The sequence below is a fragment of the Pistacia vera genome, unplaced genomic scaffold (assembly GCF_008641045.1).
Source record: "Pistacia vera cultivar Batoury unplaced genomic scaffold, PisVer_v2 Contig270, whole genome shotgun sequence".
Taxonomy (NCBI): Eukaryota; Viridiplantae; Streptophyta; class Magnoliopsida; order Sapindales; family Anacardiaceae; genus Pistacia; species Pistacia vera.
The window spans coordinates 388,105-406,393 of record NW_022196080.1 but is presented as its reverse complement, the minus strand read 5'-3'; the positions used below and the strand labels follow the sequence as shown (position 1 = coordinate 406,393).

The following is an 18,289-nucleotide window of genomic DNA, read 5'->3' as shown; positions in this document are numbered from 1 at the left end:
TTGATATCTCTAACGTGTCGCATGCCAATGCCAATATCATTTCTCCCGGTTTGTAAATTTATCACCAATTTTTGTTGCTTATTTTCCTTTGTTTTCTTCCACTTCTCATAAATAAATAAATGCCTTTTTGACGATACATATAGTTTAGATAGTCTTCTGATATGTTATATGATCATTTGATATCTGTTATGTATATCTTTAAGATAATGTATTTTAATTTACATAATAAACGCCTCTTGCGACACACCTTCAAATGTTAATTTAACTAGGAGCTAGAATTCCAAATTCAGTCTAATCACACTCATGTCTTTGTCAATATGTCAGACCACAATCTTTATAGAATCTTGTTATGGTTCAAAAGTCATTTAATTATTATTAGAAGATCGAATTGGTTGATTTACATTAAACTGTGAAAACATTCACATATACTATAGAGGTGACAAAAAGATTGGGACGATATTCAATATAATGTTTGCCATATATATTATTAATTAAAGCTAACTTAATTAGAATTACATCAAGAAAGATAAAATGTGGGTTTCTTTCAGGTTTCACTTTCAATTTCAAAAGCATATATAAAAAGTAATTTATAATCTATGTTTATATTAATTACTCCCTCGTTTCTATATAAGTGTCATTTTGAGTTTTTACACAGTTTTTAAGGAATAAAAAAGTGTGCAGAGAATTGACTTTTTCGGTGAAAAATTTGTTTCTCACTTTGCAAACGTGTGTGAGACAGTGAAATATTAATTAAGAGAGAGACAAATTGTGAAGAGAGAGATGAGGGGAAGGGAAGATAAAAGGAGAGAGGATGGGGTAGGGTAGAGAAAAGGTTGAGAGAGGAGATGAGGGAAGACTGAGAATGAAGAAGTGGATCATTGAAAAATAAACGTCGCTTATTTTGAAACAAATTATTATCCTCAAAACGACACTTATATAAAAACGAGGGAGTATTTGCAAGCTTAGAAATGTTGTCTGTGCATTCACACTTGTATATTAAGCTAATTTATTTCTTTTAGAACATGATGATTATGATCAAATGACTTATATTCTCTAGACATTGAATTAAATACGATTATAAACTAGTTGCTGCTGTGGCATCTATTTATTCAATAAAATGGTATGTATTATTATAACTTAATTAACCCTAATTAACCATTGTCTTTTCTTTCATTTTCAACCATTCAATCTGTTAAATCAATGGTTCAATACCTAAACATCTTTTCTTAGATTCTTCAACTTTAGCATGCAGCTGTCGATCAAATCAAGAGACAGTAGAGCCTAATTAATTTGAATATTTATTAACTTTGTCATCACCAACCTTTATGGATAAGAAATGTAGACTAATCCCGTAACCATACCACTTTCTTCTCATTCATGGAACACTGAGAATTACCCATAAATCATAGCCCTTCAAATACAAAGTAACATTCACTTCAACTGTTCAAATTACAATCAAATTTTTGCTGAACATGGGAATGTGGGCTCACTTAGCACGCGAGAGGTTCGGGATCGATGTCCCCTATCTTCATTTTTTGTTTTGTGTGTCATGGAGGATCATGAGTTAAACTAAAAGAACAAGAAAATGGGCCCATTTAAAGTACTTTTCTAGGTTGTTTTTCACTTTCAGGTTTTGGTTTTTCTGATTTCCAGTTGAAAGAAAAAGTAACACCAAGTAAACACACACAAACCCTAGATAGTTTTCGGACCAATAAAGAATCCAAAGATTACGAGTAAAGTGCAATGCTACGTTGCTATCTCTTCAAGCCACTTCTACTTGCTTACCTGTCTACCCCACCCCAGTCTCCATTCTACCATCAACTTTTTCTCACATAATTTTTAGAATCCAATCTCCATCATAAAATGGAAAATCAAAATGAAAACTGCAGCATTGTTTTTGGTGTGACTGACCTTTATTTTTTATTACATTCAACTGCATTATGCCGCCGAGATGACAATGTTATACTGAAAAATAATTTAATGTGGTAATGAAACGAACATGGTATAAAAAAAAACAAGAAAGCCGTGAAATGAAGATGAAGTGGTAATGGTGAAAGACGGTACTGAAAAAGCAACTAATAAAGGGAAATATGTATAGTATTGAAATGGATGCAAGGCTTCTCGTTTTTCTAATCATCATAATATCCACATGCCGAGGGCAATAGATCTGTATAGTAATGATCCATTGTTAGTTTGTGTTCTTGGTCTTATCAATGTAACAACTTCTACATCATCTTCTACATCACCCACGTGTTGGTGTTCATTCTCTCTACATCTTTATTCTTTACCACTCTCAACCTTTCTGCAGCTCCTCAGATAAACTTGAATGATGAACCATAATATAGGAGTCAGTCAAATTTGCCATTAAAGATACCTTCACATTTCACACTGCACACTGTTTAATTTCAAGTCTAATTGATGGCTCTACAAGAACTTAACATTATGATCAGCATCTCGTAAATTGGTCGGTTCCAAACATGCTGCTGGATTGGACCCAAGCTGGTTTGGTCATCTGCAGTAATGGAAATTCAATGCAGTGTGCACTTCAAGCCCAGGATTTTCAACTTTCTATGTCTTATTATCCACCTCGACATTAAAATGACTACTTGGAAGAAAATGAAAAGGGAGATTTTTTTTTTCCCTTAAGAAAGTAATTATGGTCTCTCTTTTCTATGTTGAGATAATTATAGTCAATGATCAACTAACTTCACCTTAATAATCTTTTAAGTAACTCACTTATGAAAATTGAGAATTTTTTTTACAGAAAACAGCACGTGTAAGACAGTCCAAAAAAACAAGATATTTATGCTTAATCTTGAAAAATATCTCTTCTTATGATAATCATTGACGAACGATAATGAATGTTATTCTTAAATCACAGTAATAGGTGAATGAAAGAAAAATTTAATAAATATTAATTATTGGATAATGGATAATCTCATCACGGAATGTGATGATCTAAATTGTCCCATATAAATATTTCTACAATAGAAAGTGTCTAAGCATGGACAAGTAAAAATAAAAAGAGCCGATGAGAAAGAAAAGGTCTAGTTCTATGTGGCGAAAGGAGTGAAAGTAAAACAGGGAAACGGTCGCTGCTGCCCAGTTGTGGGTTAGCTAACCTGCAGAAAGCAAAACCACTTAACTTTTTCTAACCTTAAGAGTGGAATCTTTGAATGTAGGTGATGAATTCCTGTTCCTAACACCCTCAACAACACACAGACAAGTTCAAAACCACGTGGTTTGAAGAAAAGTGGCTTCGGTTCCTTACACAGACCGCTGCACCTGGCTGTTTAAGGTCCCCACAGCTCAATATTGTCAGCTGGTCGTGACGTTGCCCAGGGAGTTCCTTTTTGCCTCTTCAAACATCTATATATTCCCCCCACCTTACCAGCTATTCCACACTCACAAGTACCATAACCTCGACCTCTTGGCGCTAGGATCTCTAATATTACAAACAAACGCCGGCCCGCTAAAAGTTTGTCTTTCATAATTTAATCAATTTGTCTTTCATAAGGTATACAATATCTCTTTCCCTCTTTTTGATGCCTTGAGCTTAAGTCTTAAGGGTGCTTCTTTTGTGCAGGATCAGGCACTTCTTGAGCTGCCTTGGTGGGTTTACTTTCTTTAGTATCATCTGTTTATGGGAATGGCGAGGGATGGAGTAATGCTCATGCCACTTTTTATGGTGGGGTGATGCCTCTGGTACAATGGGTAAGTTACATATTTGTAGTGCACCTAAATATAACCCCGTTTGATAAAAATTCTGAAAGAAATTAAATTGTTGACGGGCTTTTGCAGGTGGGGCTGTGGGGTATGGGAATCTATACAGCCAGGGATATGGAACAAACACGCGGCTCTGAGCACTGCACTTTTCAACAACGGGTTGAGCTGTGGAGCTTGTTTCCAGATTAGGTGCGCCAGTGATCCTAAGTGGTGCCTCCCTGGCTCAATTGTGGTCACTGCCACTAACTTCTGTCCACCAAACAATGCCCTCCCTAACATGCCGGTGCTGGTGTAACCCTCCCCAGCAACATTTTGACCTCTCTCAGCCTGTCTTTCAACGAATTGCTCAATACAGAGCTGGAATAGTACCCGTGGCCTATAGAAGGTCACCATTTTGAACGTTGTAACAACTCATTTTATATATATATTTGCTAATTGTTAATTTATAATGCAGGGTACCATGCAAGAAGGGAGGCACCGGTTCACAATCAACGGCCATTCTTACTTCAATTTAGTCCTGATAACAAATGTTGGAGGTGCTGGGGTGTTCATGCTGTTTCCATTAAAGGGTCAAAAACTGGTTGGCAACCCATGTCGAGAAACTGGGGTCAAAATTGGCAAAGCAACCTAATCTCAATGGACAAAGCCTCTCCTTTAAGGTTACAACGAGCGACGGCCGCACTCTGGTATCTAACAATGTTGTCCCCGGTTGGTCCTTCGGCCAAATTTCAGTGGCCTACATTCTCTACCTGAATTACACCATCAAGTCAAAGCAGTTTCTAAGTATAAATAATTAGTGTGTAGTGTCATTTTTGTTTTTTTTTGGGGGTGTGAAAATGGCGAAGGCCTAATTTAGAGATGGCTCTTGTCGTTTATATTTGATTACGGGGGGTTTCTGATCTGCTGTGTTTTGAATAGGCAGACGGAAACGGCGGCGGCGGGCATGCACCACCCGCCACTTTTTGGCGAGTTTTATATAATCATTGCAAATAATCAGGCTGGCCTTTTTCAGATGCGTCTTTAATTAGGGTTCAGAGATTCATGTCATCAATAACAATAAAATTTGTACTAGTTTTCTGTTCACTATAACCTCTCTCGTGTTTGTTCCCGGCACCTAACTAATTGCGCCGTTGATTATTTCACTTTATCCTGCGCCCGCATTTGATTTTTTTTACTCGGGAGAGCAGAGCACCTCTGACTAAATTTAGATGGATTTCTTTACCTACGTTATAATTGAAGGAAAGAAAAATTGATCACATTAAAAAGTGTGTTTACCACACAGACAAAACTATATCAAAATAATAAAAATATTTTTCGATCAATAATTAATTTACATTAATATATAACTATTTATTACCTTGATTCAAATTAGCTTACTAATCAACGACAGATATTTTAATCTGTTAATTTTGAATAATATAATTAAATTATGTTCAATCTCATCAATCTACTATGGCCTGCCAAACACAATCGAAGTATTTTAGTTATTTACTCTGTTTCTCTCAATAAATTGGTAATTAAGTATATCTAAAATCACAAAAAGTTTCAAATAATATATATTTAAATAACAACAAAATAAATCAGTGGGACTGCATTTTTAAAGATATAGAAACAACTTGGTATGTTTATTCATGTTTTGAAATAGATTGTAAACAAATTTGTTTTAACAAAATAAACTAATTAGATTAAGATATAAATATTGTTAAATTATACAAATTTTAAAGTAAATATAAATTTTATATATGCAAAGTTGTGTTAAGATAAATTTAATTTTACCTGTATAATTATTAATATCAATTATAGTAGATGTCATTAAATTATTCATCTAACTGAGAAATCACCACCTTGTAATTATATTTTCAAGATCACCACCTTGAACAATTGATATTATTTTGCGGACATGTCTTTGATATTCAATGTCAGTATTTTGTTGAATCATGTATGATATTTAATATCACTTGAATATTATCAATCAACTATTTAAAATTAAATTTATATTGACATCCACAATTTCTGTAACTTATATTTATTTCAAGTTGCATTGCGCGGGTATGTTTATTATATTTTTTTTACATTATTATGGTTTTTTTTTTGTGTGTTTTAATATATATTTTCTATATTGAAGTTCATTTATATTGAATTGATAATTAAAAATAAAAAATAAATATCCATAAATTGAACTCAAAGTCTATATCATCATGGTTATTCTCATATATGTCAACATTTGACATATGCAACCAAAGTTTAAAACTTTGTAGAAAAGCAAAAAAATTGCAGGATAACCCACTATAAGCTATAATCAATTAGAGAGATAAACCTTTTGAAAAATGTAACTTTTAGCAACAGACTTATAGAGCCAAAGGAAAAAAACTTATTTTGATTGTTGATAAGAGAAAGTGAATTATTTTTATTACTATTATTTTAGAAATTAAAAAAAATTAGAATTTGAGAAGAGAACCACTAGAAAGTAAAACAACTCCGACAGTATAATTGAATGCAACTTAATTAAGCATTGAAGAAGTCATGAAGATAAAGGTCCTGTGACACAAATCTATTTACTGCAAATAAATTGACCATCACCTATCAAAAAAAGCATTTGATGATACATCCTAAGAAAGACGGTAATTGTAAAACCCACAAAACCACAATCAAACACAAAATCAATCCAAAAATCAACAAAAAGAGAGAACAAATACAATTAACTATATATCAATATTTGTTTCCTTTGTCATCACTAAAATTGAATTGTTTATGTTTGTATGATAAAATGAATGGTTCGGAGCAAGTTATAGTTATCCAAATTCATCGTATAATATATCAAATTAAAGCCCTATCTTTCTAGTTTTCAAATATTCAAACTGCTCATCAATTGATTTTATTGCAAAGTTATGGTTATTTACTATCGACTGTTCAGTGGAAATCGAGAAATAGGGGAAACAAAATGTGTGTGATGATAAAAGGATGGCTTGACAGTGGGGCACATTTATCCAAATTAATCGTATATATATCAAATTAAAGCATATCTACTAGTTTCTAAAGATTCAAACCTCTCATCAATTGGAATTTTTATTGAGAAGTTATGGTCATTTACTACTGACTGTTCAGTGGAAACCAAATATGTATGATGTAAAAAGATGGTTTGGAATAGGCTACAATTATCCAAATTAAGCATATAATATATCAAATTAAGCCCTATCTGTCTAGTTTCTAAATATTTAAACCTCTCATCAATTGGATTTTATTCAGAAAGTTATGGTCAATTTATACTGACTATTCAATGGAAACCGAATGTGTGTGTGATAAAAGGATGTTCGACAGTCGGCTAAAATTATCCAAATTAAGCATATAATATATCAAATTAAAGCCATGTCTGATAGTTTCTAAAAATTCAAACCTCTCATCAATTGGAGGTTTATTAGCAAGTTATGATCAATTTACTACTGACTATTCTAGAAACCGAAATTGTGTGTGATAAAAGAATGGTTTGACAATGGGCTACAGTTATCCAAATTACGCGTATATATATCAAATTAAATCTCTGTCTGCTAGTTGCTAAAGATTCAAATCTCTTATCAATGGAGTTTTATTGAGCAAGTTTAGTCAATTTACTACTAATTGTTCAGTGGAAACCTAAATGTGTGTGATGATAAAATGAATGGTTTCTAAAGCTACATAGTTCAGCATCAACATCAGTTGATATTTGTTAAATAAATAAATTAGTTATATTCAGTAACAACCTCTTTCATGATATATATATATATAATATAAAAAGATATCAATAAAAAAGAGATAGAACCATTACAATTACACTAATATTAATATTTGTTTTCCTTTAAGGATAATAATAATGGTCAACATATTATAAATGGTTTACTAAAACTATATGTCGGAAACAACATCAGATGATTTTGCAATACAAATAAAATTTGTTATATTCACAACAACCCGTTTTCGATATATGTTCGTAACATAAAAAAATATCAACAAAAGAGATAAAAAAAAAAACAATTAAAACAACATATCAAGATTTGTTTTCTTTGTCATCACTAAAATTGAATTTTTTTTATGTGTGTGATGATAAATGAATTGTTCGGCCGCAGGTCTATAGTTATCCAAATTCATCGTAAATATATCAAATTAAAACTCTATCCTTTAGTTTTCAAAGATTTAAACTGTTGATCAGTTGGATTTTTATTAAGTATTAGGTCATTTACTACTGTTTGTTCAGTGGAAATCAAGAAACAGGAGAAATCAAAATTTGTGTCATGATAAATGAATGGTTCAGCAGTGGGGTATATTTATCCAAATTAAGCGTATAATATATCAAATTAAAGCCCTATCTGTCTAGTTTCTAAAGATCAAGCCTCTCATCAATTGGAGTTTTATTGGCAGTTATGATCAATTTATTACTGACTATTAAGTGAAAACTGAAATGTGTGATGATAAAAGAAATGGTTCGAAGTAGGGCTACAGTTACCAAATTAAGCGTAATATATCAAATTAAAGTCCTATTTGTTAGTTTTCAAATATTCAAACTGCTCATCAATTGATTTTATTGAACAAGTTATAGCTAATTTATTACTGACTGTTCAGTGGAAATCAAGAAACAGGGAAACCGAAATGTGGTGTATGAAAAGGAATGGTTAACAGTGGGGCTACAATTATCCAAATTAAGCGTATAATACATCAAATTAAAGCTCTGTTTGTCTAGTTTCTAAAGATTTTAATCCGCTCATCAATTGATTTTTATTGAGCAAGTTACGGCCAATTTATTATTGATGTTTATGGAAACCGAAATGCGTAGTATAAAATGAATGGTTTACTTAACCCAATTTAAGGGTATCATATTAGACTGATAAGAAATATTTCAATAACACCTATTAATGGAAAACAGAATCCCAAAATTAATTCATTTAACATATATACTCGCACATCAGCAGGACAAAAAATTAATCATTCATATAACAAATTAAAATACACGAATATTTTTACAAAACATATTCAACACAAATGAACTGTTTATATATATAGATATGACACATAGTTCAGTTGATAATAAGATCATCCCTCGATTTGATCTTAGTAAAGTATATGAACATTTCCTTGAAAACAAACATAACAAAATTATTGATCTTCATGTTAAATTGTTAAGTAAAATTATTCATTCGTATAACGATGTTACTTGAAAACGAAATCAACAAAAGTGAATTAATCTTCATATTAAAATTGTTAAGGAATACACTTACCGTTCAGCAGGACTAACACAATTAATCATTCAAATATGACCAAACAAAAACAATCATTTAATCAAATAATAACCGTTAAAATAGTTAGGAGATGTAATTATAATTCGTATTAAATAGTTAGAAGATATATTTACAGTTCGAAGAATAATCAAATAACAACTCATTTGACAATGTCAATCGGACATCTTGCCTTTATTCCATACCAATTCATGAATCTTTGACTTGTAAATAGCCCAAAAACATAATAAATAAAAATCATCGATTACAAAAATCATAAGAAATACGTATTATTGACATAAACTAACATGACCTATAAACAATTAACAAAAGATCAGACGTATTGTTGACACCAACTAACATATTGCAATAATACACAACTGAACATACACCTCTTTTATAAACCCTTATTTAGACTTTTTGAATACTAACACAATTAAATACAAATTGAATACGAAGAAAAGTTGCAATGTTGATACAATGCACCTATATAATTATTAATAGCAATTCTAGACATATGTCATTAAACCACAATTATTAATAGCAATCCAATGCATCTGTATACTTGTTATTAATGCACATCCAACGCGTCAAAATAGTTACAGCTTTGGAATGCCAAAGCAATGCACCTATATAATTAGTATTATTATTAATTATTAATACAAGTCCAACATGTCAAGATGGAACAATAAATACAAACCCAATGTGTCGAGATAAAGTAATTTGATTGGGCTCATTAAACCATAAATCCTAGTTGTCAATCCAATATGTTAAAATGGAACAATTTTAGAGCTTCCAAAATGTGCCACGTGTCGATCAACCAAGATAGGTATTCAACTATATATATTAACATAACCATTATGATTATGTGTATATTCAGTTGTATTTATCATTTTTACATAAGAGAAGAGAAAAGGCATGGTTTATTTTTATTTGTTTTTGTAGACATAAGGAAAATATTTTTATATTTGTTTATATAGAGAAAATATATACATTAAATTGAATATATATTTAATACTTTTTGAAAATCATTAAAGTGCTTGAAACTTAACAAATTTCTGGCTAAATAAAATTAACTCAATTTAAAATACCAAAGAGTAGTGTTATTTTAACCTTATTTAAAATACAATTTATTCCAAAAATACCTTGATTTTCTCCCACTTTTATTAATCTAATCTTCAATGGAATTCTTAATATTCTTATATATTACTATAAAGAAAGCAAGATTAAAACAAAATACTGCTTTTGGATGGAGAAAACATTTCAATATCATTAATTAATTGGATATTTATGTTTGTAATAAATGAATTATGGAAAACTTCTACATTGGGTGAAAAATAAAAAATAAATAAAGGAAATTACTACTTCTTAGATTGTTTATACTGTTAAGTGTTTATACGTTCATTTGAATAGTTTGTCATAAAAATAAGTGAAGACGACATATTCCCACTTGAGGTTTAGTAACTAAAATCTGAAGTTGATACCTTGGTTGTATTTATACCAAATTTTTACTCTCAAAGTAACACTGTTTAAAGTCTTAACTTTTTACTTTAGCTTTTTTTTTTTTTTTTTTTGATGAGCTCATGTTAGTAAAAAAGCAGCGTCCAAGTCAACATTTTTTGGTTTTTTCTGATTGATTTCAAAATCCAAAATCATTTTTGAGACCACCGTTGGACTCCTCACAATCTCATTTACATAACCCATGCCTTCACTTGCTAACTTCACTCGTCGTTTCTAACCACCTCTAACAGCCACTAACGGTGTTAGTTTAAGAGTGAAAATCTATAATAAATGCAACTAAAGGTATCAACTTAGGATTTTGCTAAACCTCGGGTGAGAATATGTTGTTTACTCTAAAAATAAACTAGTTAATAAGATATGAGATTAGAATATTTGATTTGACTGTCTATAATAATATCCAATTTTATTTCAAACTACATAACTTTGTATAAACATGACTAGTTAAGGTTGATAGGAGAAGGAGAATACAAGGTTAACTTTGTAATATGATTATTTGTATAATTTTTATTTAATGAATTCTATTTAATGTGGGCTTTAGAAAGAGGTTTACCGGACTAAAAAAAATGGTAATTAAATTAACGTGTTAAAGTTCACAAAAATGAGGGAAAGTAAGAAATAGAGGATAATTTTGGAATTTCGATAGTTGTTGGTTAATATAGTTTAGGATTTAGATTGGTAGTTAATTTAGTTTAACGCACCCAAAATTTGGTTAATTAAATAATTATTAAAAAATATAATTTCTGAATTTAAGAACAGTAAATAAAAAAAAGAAAAAGAAAAAAGAAAAACAAGTTGTAACCGCCCGTTGCTCGCACTTATGCAGAAACGGAAACTCCGACAGACAGACTCTCTCTACACACAATTTGCCGTTGGTTGGTCCCGCTCAATTTAACCACCGAAATCACAGCTTAGCCCCTCCTCACATTTCTGTAAGCCCATTACTTTACTCCTTTCTCCCCTTCCTTTCTTGTTTATTGTTTTTCTCTTTTCCCCTTTTATTTCTTCTGCTTCTTTTCTCCTTTTTTTCCATGATCTTATTTTGCTCTATTTTTTGTCTTCTTGCACCTTCTTTTGCTAATTCTGCGGGTTTCCTTTTTGAAGAAAATAAAAAGCTTTCTTACATAGATATATAGTTTTTGGCTTGCTGCTTAAATTTCGAATTCTTAATGAATTGGTCTTGTTACTGTCTTTCCATCTTTCTTTGGTTCTGTTCTTTTTAAAAGCCCTATAATAATTTTGATGGGGTTTCGATCAAATTTAATTGCTTTTGATGTTCCATGCTTTGTTTATTAGCAATTTCATTTTTTCTTTCTTTGCAAATTATGGGTATGAATTTTTGGTGAAAAGTAAATGGTTATGTAGTGGTAGTGCCTGGGATGAGAGCTTCAGTTGGACAAGTTTATATTTTTCAAACTAAAGTGAGTAAAATTATCATTCCTGAGAAGAAATAAGTATTTTGGCTCAAATCAGTTGCTTTTGGATATTGGAAATTTCAAGGGGTTATGACCATTTAAGAGATATTTATCAAATTTGCAGGATGGGAAGGGTTAAGTTAAAGATAAAGAGATTAGAGAGCACTAGCAACCGCCAAGTGACTTATTCGAAACGAAGAAATGGGATCTTGAAGAAAGCTAGGGAGTTATCAATTTTGTGTGACATAGATATAGTCCTTCTCATGTTTTCTCCGACTGGACGGCCTACATTATTTCATGGACAACGAAGGTATATTGAGAAGCAAACATGCATGGTTTGTTCGGTTGGGAAATATTATTAGTTTTATTGGTATGATTTTCCAGTAAGAGCTTGCATATCTCAGATCATTTTAGAAGTCCTTCCTTCACTAATTGCTGAACATTTATTGATAACTATAGAATACATTTTACAATCATATGACAAATTTTTGTTAGAGAATGTGTATATAGCTATTGCAGGTTTTTTAATTCTACTCTTTTTGGCTCCTTTACATTGCCCATACAAATCAACATAAATATTTGTGGCATGCTGGAAGAAATCTATGAATATACAGAATAAGTGTGTTTGTTTTAAATTTCAGGGATTGTTTTGTCCTCATTGTCTTTGTAAGATCATGGTAACCATGTTTGCATTCATAAACTATAAGTTTAAATTGGATGGAGAAAGCCATGTCATATAGCAATAATTTTGCCAATATATTATGAAGAAACGAAGGGTGCTTACTTATTTGATTCTTTTTAGGCACTTTTATTGAAAAGTATGCGTAAAATTAATGGTGAAGAAAAAATACTACTTCTCTTCATGTCTGTTGTGTAATTTATGAGTCATTTTTGTTGGGATCAACTGAAGCAGTGATTTTTTACTTTCAGCATCCATGTTTGTAGCATTTCAGGTGCAATAGCAAATTCTTTTTGTTCCTTAAAATATTGAGAACAAGTGTTTAATTTTCCATTTCTGTTGAAAAAGATTTAACAACTTTTGTTGAACTCTGAGCAACGTGGATAAGAGCCTTTTTTTTATGATTTCAAAATAAAAGTTCAAAAGCAAAATATCGTTTGATGCCAAAATAGAATATGACTACTATGGTTTTTAAATATTTTCCATATCATTAATTTGCTGTATCTCTTATTTTTTCAGCAATATTGAAGAAGTAATTACAAGATTTGCTCAATTAACTCCTCAGGAAAGAGCTAAAAGGTATGATAAAACTAACACTGAAATTATGATTCTGACTTTTCCTTTACTGTTTTAGTTAAATTTGCTATGCACTACAGCTAAGTATTTTTCATTTAACTGCTACAGGAAATTGGAGAGCCTTGAAGTAAGACTGATCGCAGCCCATCTCTTAAATATGATTTTTTGTTCATGGGCTTTTTTCGTATTAAGAATAGATTTGACATCAACCTTTGTAGTCATTCATGCTAACAATTTTTGTGTTCTTTTTGAGAGTATAGGCACTGAAGAAAACATTTAAGAAGTTGGACCATGATGTAAACATTCAGGACTTTTTGGGGGCAAGGTATCTAATTGTTTTGTCAAGTTTTGGATTTGTTTTGAGTAAAATCTTTTGAAGGATCTGAGTACCCATTTATTTGTCTTTGCAGCACTCAAACAGTTGAGGTACAAATCCCTTTTTTAGCATTGTCAATATTTATGGTCATTTTGATATTCTGAATTTACTTTTCATGTCAATAAAATCGTTTTGTCTTATCTGTAGGAGTTGACTGATCAAGTCAGACTACTGCAAGCTCAACTTACAAGAGTACACAAGAGATTGAGGTGCACCTTCAGGGTTTTGGTTATTAAAGAGTTCCTTTTTTCTTGTTGGTCTTGTGGATCTGATGTTATCATGAAACATATATGCAATAAGAACTCACTGATTATACCACTGTGTGATTTAGAATTTGATGTTGTGTGTAAATTTATATTTTATTCTTTTGAATGTCGGTGCTGCACAGTTTAGTGGTAAGAGCTTTAGAGGCTCCATAATCTTATCTTTTGATTTAAAAATGTAACTCCAATCAAATGCTTTGTGCCTTTCCTTTGCTTGCTGTTTTGTTTGCCTTTATCAATTGCTGCATCCTTTTTCAAATGGTAATATATGAGAAAGTATTTACTTGTGTGCCCCTGAGTGTATTTGTCTGTTGAGTGACACTTTCTTATTCTTAGAATTGTTCCTTTATGCAGTCAGAGCCATAGAGTAAGTTTTCAGAGAACAGTAGTTGTTCAATAGGGAACTGCTATAATATATTTGTATAAAATATTTCAGTCAATTTTTATCTGTTCAGTTTTACTGTCAATCCATTTCATCTTGAATGAAATTGGCATTATTAAGTTTCACTGATCAAAACTGATTCACATAATTAGCTCATTATTTTATTATTTGACTGATATTAACTTAATACACGTGGAAGCACGCACAAATACACACCATCCTTGGGATATAATGGTGCATATAGGTGCTGGTTAAGGATCAAACGATTATTTGCTGGCTTCTAGGTATATTCTATGAACAATTCACTTTTTGCTAGAAAATAATCAGGTCTAAATTCTGCCAAACATTAACTCTTCTGCATCTGGCAATCTAAAATTTAGCCCCGCCAGCCTGTTCTTGTGTGATTTCTTCCTCTGTTTCCCTTCATGGCCCATTAGCAAACAAGTGTATGATATAGATTTTTCTCGATATCATCTACAAATTTAAAATATTATTTCAAGTATAACTGCCCAGCAAGTATATCTATACTTTCCCTCTAATCTTTTAACGACTTCCATATACCATGTATATCATGAGAAGCAGAACACATGAATACAAACTTGAAAATATATGATTGGCTATTTAGAATTATGTAATATTGAATTTTCTCTTATGCCTTTCTTACTTCATAATGCCATTTTTTCAGCTATTGGAGTAATCCTAGCAATGTTGACAGCGTGGAATATCTTAGGCAGATGGAAGACTCACTGAGAGAATCAATTAACAGCATTAGTCTGCACAAGGTATGAAATTTGTTTTTTTAATCATTGTCACATGGCAATTTGTAATGATTCATAGATATTCTTTTCCCTTGGTGAAGCTAGTGAATTCATATCTATGTACATATTGCTTTACATTGAGAAAATAGTCATAATATCATTTCAGACATGGAAGTAGATTACCTAGTTCAATATTACTTCTGTATTAAATTTGAAGGTATTTAATTTATCTTTACACAGTGGCAAAAGCAGATGGTAGAAACTGTAATTGATCATGATGTCGTAAACAATCCACTATAGGAAAAAAGAAAAGGATTCTAATTCCTACTGAAATTTATTGGGTTGAGACCGCGGGGCGATTCTTCTAATTGGAAATAGTTATCTATTCTGACATCAAAAGACTCATAATCAGATCTTGTAACTATTTGTTTGCGACTTGACAATTTAAAACAGGCTTTTGAGATGTTAATTTTCATTTAATGGGTTAAAATTATAGAACTTATATCCTGAATTCTGTTTGAAAGATTTTGAAGAAGTAGGGCAAAGTATTTACCTGCCTGTAATAGTAACTTATAATAAATTGATATGACTGACTGACTTACCTGATATTCCTTTCCTAGCAGGAAAATTTTGGAAAGCGCCAGCTTATGCCACTGGATTTTACCAATCAGGTAAACAGATTCTTAATCTGAGGCATTAGTCTCTCTCTCTCTTTTTCCCAGACACATACACACAAAGGGCACAAAATCTTATTTGTACTTTTGTTGCATCACTTCAGAATGGAATACATTTACCTTTGATGATGAGTGGTTTACAAGAATCCCAACCTCTATCATGGCTTCCAAATACTGACAGTCAACATCTTTTAGTACAAAATGAGCCAAATTTCCTCCCTAGAAGGTGAGTTTTATATATATATAACTTGAAATTTCATGTCCCAGTACCTTCAGTTTACTGCTGAACATTATCTTCATGAAGTACTATTATACTGCCTGGCAATCTGGATTTTTATACTATGAAGTTTTATTCGTGTTCTCATCTATTTGTTATTCTTTTCTTCATTTCTTGTTTAGTTCTTACGGCTGAATTAACACATAGATTTCATTTCCCTTCTGTTGTTTCTTGTAACCCACTGGTTTTTGTGTATTCAGTGATATGGGGTGCTCAGAAGATGGCTCCATCCCAGGCTATTCTAGTTTCTTGGGCAATGGTAAAGAAATAGAGGTTGGCAACTCAGTGCAAGCTGATAATATGGGACATGGAGGTGGTGCTTTGAATGAGTTGAGTACTAGTGCATGCTTGAGTCTACAAGTTGGGGAGCAATATGCATACCCTCCATATAGTAGTTTGGATATGCCAGATGATAAGAAGTTGAAGCGTGAGATGGAGATGAACTTGCAAGGACACCCTGCAGTTTATCAAGTCAATAGCAACTTTGAACTCCCTAGACCCGTGTATGGCAATGGGCATCATGATTGGGTTTCTGCATCTGGGCCTTGTGGAATTTCCATGTTTGATGATAACTCATACCAGCAAGTAAGATTATTTCCACCTACTTTTTCCCTTATTTTTGAATTCCAAGAAGGATTGGGATCCATGATAATGGATTGATTAATTTTGTTTGAGTTTCATTTGATTAACTTGTCAATCATGTGTCGTTTTCTGGATGTACAGTACCCATAAGTGGAAAGAATCTGTTTTCTTTATTAGTTGAAACATGTTGGCTTCTTTATTAGTATAATGGAGCTTCAATGGACCGAAAAGACCAGAATAACTTACAACTCCTAACCAATTAAAGATGGATAGAGAAAAATAGGTGTCTTCAAGCTTTTGAGACAAAAGCGTAAAGAGATGCCAAAAACTTGTTTTTGTCTCATAGAGCAGCAATTTCTTCTCCTCCACTATCTTCAAAAATCCTTGTATTTCTTTCAGTTCAAATCACTCACAAAGAGCAAGAACCATAAATTTTCTAGGAATCTTGCTGACTGTAGCCAATTGTCTTAAATTTCTAATCATTAGGTGCTTGCAAATAAAGAGTCTGGTTGATGTTAATGCACTCTGTAGTGTCAACACTTCACAATCATTATGATAACTCTCTGTCTCCATCTACTGTTTTAAGTCCCAACTGGCAGTGAAGATATCTGCATTTTGTTTTGATAAACCTGAAATGGAAAGATGAAGATACCCATATTTCTTATTCGTAGTAGAATTTAGCTTCACTACATTAGACTCTTTGCTGGTAGACTGAAATAAAAAATTCTTCTGAGTTAGAATGTGCTAGTCGTAGATAGATGAACTCTCCTAATAGTTGGAAGCTACTGCTTTTTTATTCTAAATTTGGAAATATAAAATTTTGACTACTTTGTGTAAAAAAAACTTTTCGACCTGGTACATTTCAGTAGCTATTTCGGTTGAGTCGCTCAAGGAAATGTTTGATTGACTTTTCAAGTGAAGTTGAGTCCTTTTCTGGTGCCATTGGAAGTCACAGAAAAAGTATTACATGTTGGGAGTTGGTGTTTCTATCGTATGACTGAAAATAAGAAAAAAAAAAAAAATAATCTTAGACTAATGGATATTATTATTGTTCATTTCATTTAAAGGTAACTACCCTCCTCACATGATCTAGTAATTATAGCTCTCCATGTGAAGACATGATATATAATCCATATCTATAAATTTGTGCTAGACTAAGATTAATTCCCTCTCTCTTTATTTTTATTTTCTTATTGTTTTGGAATGGGGTTCAAATCTAAACCAGGGAAAAGTAAACTCTCCTGATCAAAGATAAAGCTGAATTGTTGTGATGAACTTGTATGAAAGGAGTTTTCTTGTTCTTCATGTTCGTGTGTCTATTTCTTGCTAGTTTCTGGCCTGTAGTTTTTGAAGACTGTCTGCCTTAATGATTTTCTATTAATTTCATTCTTTTTGCAGCCACAAAATCAACTTTCATGAGTCAACATGTTTTTTAACGGATGAGACGGCTGATAGCTGCGAAGTTGATGTGCATTAGACATCCGTCGGTAACCATTATGTGTGGAGTTTGGCCTGTTACCAGATGAAGTTTGTGATATAAGAAGAGTAACTAAGAGATGGATAGATGGTTTGTTTAATTTGTGAAGTGTTCATGTTAGCTGTTTGTAGTATATAAATCAAACAGGTTCACTAGATCATCTGTAAATATGAAATCTTTTGTTTCGGCAACAAAGTTTTATGTAACAGGGATGGGTTTCTGATAATATACGCATCAGTCACCCAAGCTGTACATTATACTTTGTAGAAAACGATAGCAAAATCATAGTTATGGTTAAAATGGGTTTTTCAAGCAGATGTTTGTATGTATTCATTCTTGCTAC

General features: G+C 31.9%; 1 protein-coding gene and 1 pseudogene across 2 annotated transcripts; both read left to right on the top strand.

The window, feature by feature from the left end:
- The first annotated feature begins 2,047 nt into the window (after window positions 1-2,047).
- LOC116133511 lies at window positions 2,048-4,523 on the top strand (annotated as a pseudogene).
- A 6,739-nt stretch (window positions 4,524-11,262) lies between these two features.
- LOC116133501 (agamous-like MADS-box protein AGL65) lies at window positions 11,263-18,278 on the top strand. 2 transcript variants are annotated; one of them, XM_031419204.1, is made up of 13 exons: window positions 11,268-11,419; window positions 11,853-11,908; window positions 12,027-12,212; window positions 13,101-13,160; window positions 13,266-13,284; window positions 13,418-13,482; window positions 13,568-13,583; window positions 13,681-13,742; window positions 14,864-14,960; window positions 15,560-15,607; window positions 15,715-15,836; window positions 16,088-16,472; window positions 17,868-18,278. In XM_031419204.1, exons 3-13 carry the CDS (start codon window positions 12,028-12,030, stop codon window positions 17,886-17,888), a joined length of 1,080 nt encoding a protein of 359 aa, XP_031275064.1. In that variant the 5' UTR covers window positions 11,268-11,419; window positions 11,853-11,908; window position 12,027; the 3' UTR covers window positions 17,889-18,278. The 2 variants fall into 2 exon arrangements, with proteins under 2 accessions (XP_031275063.1, XP_031275064.1); XM_031419203.1 differs by lacking the exon at window positions 11,853-11,908 and having other exon boundaries at window positions 11,263-11,419; window positions 17,868-18,277.
- Window positions 18,279-18,289: the final 11 nt, after the last annotated feature.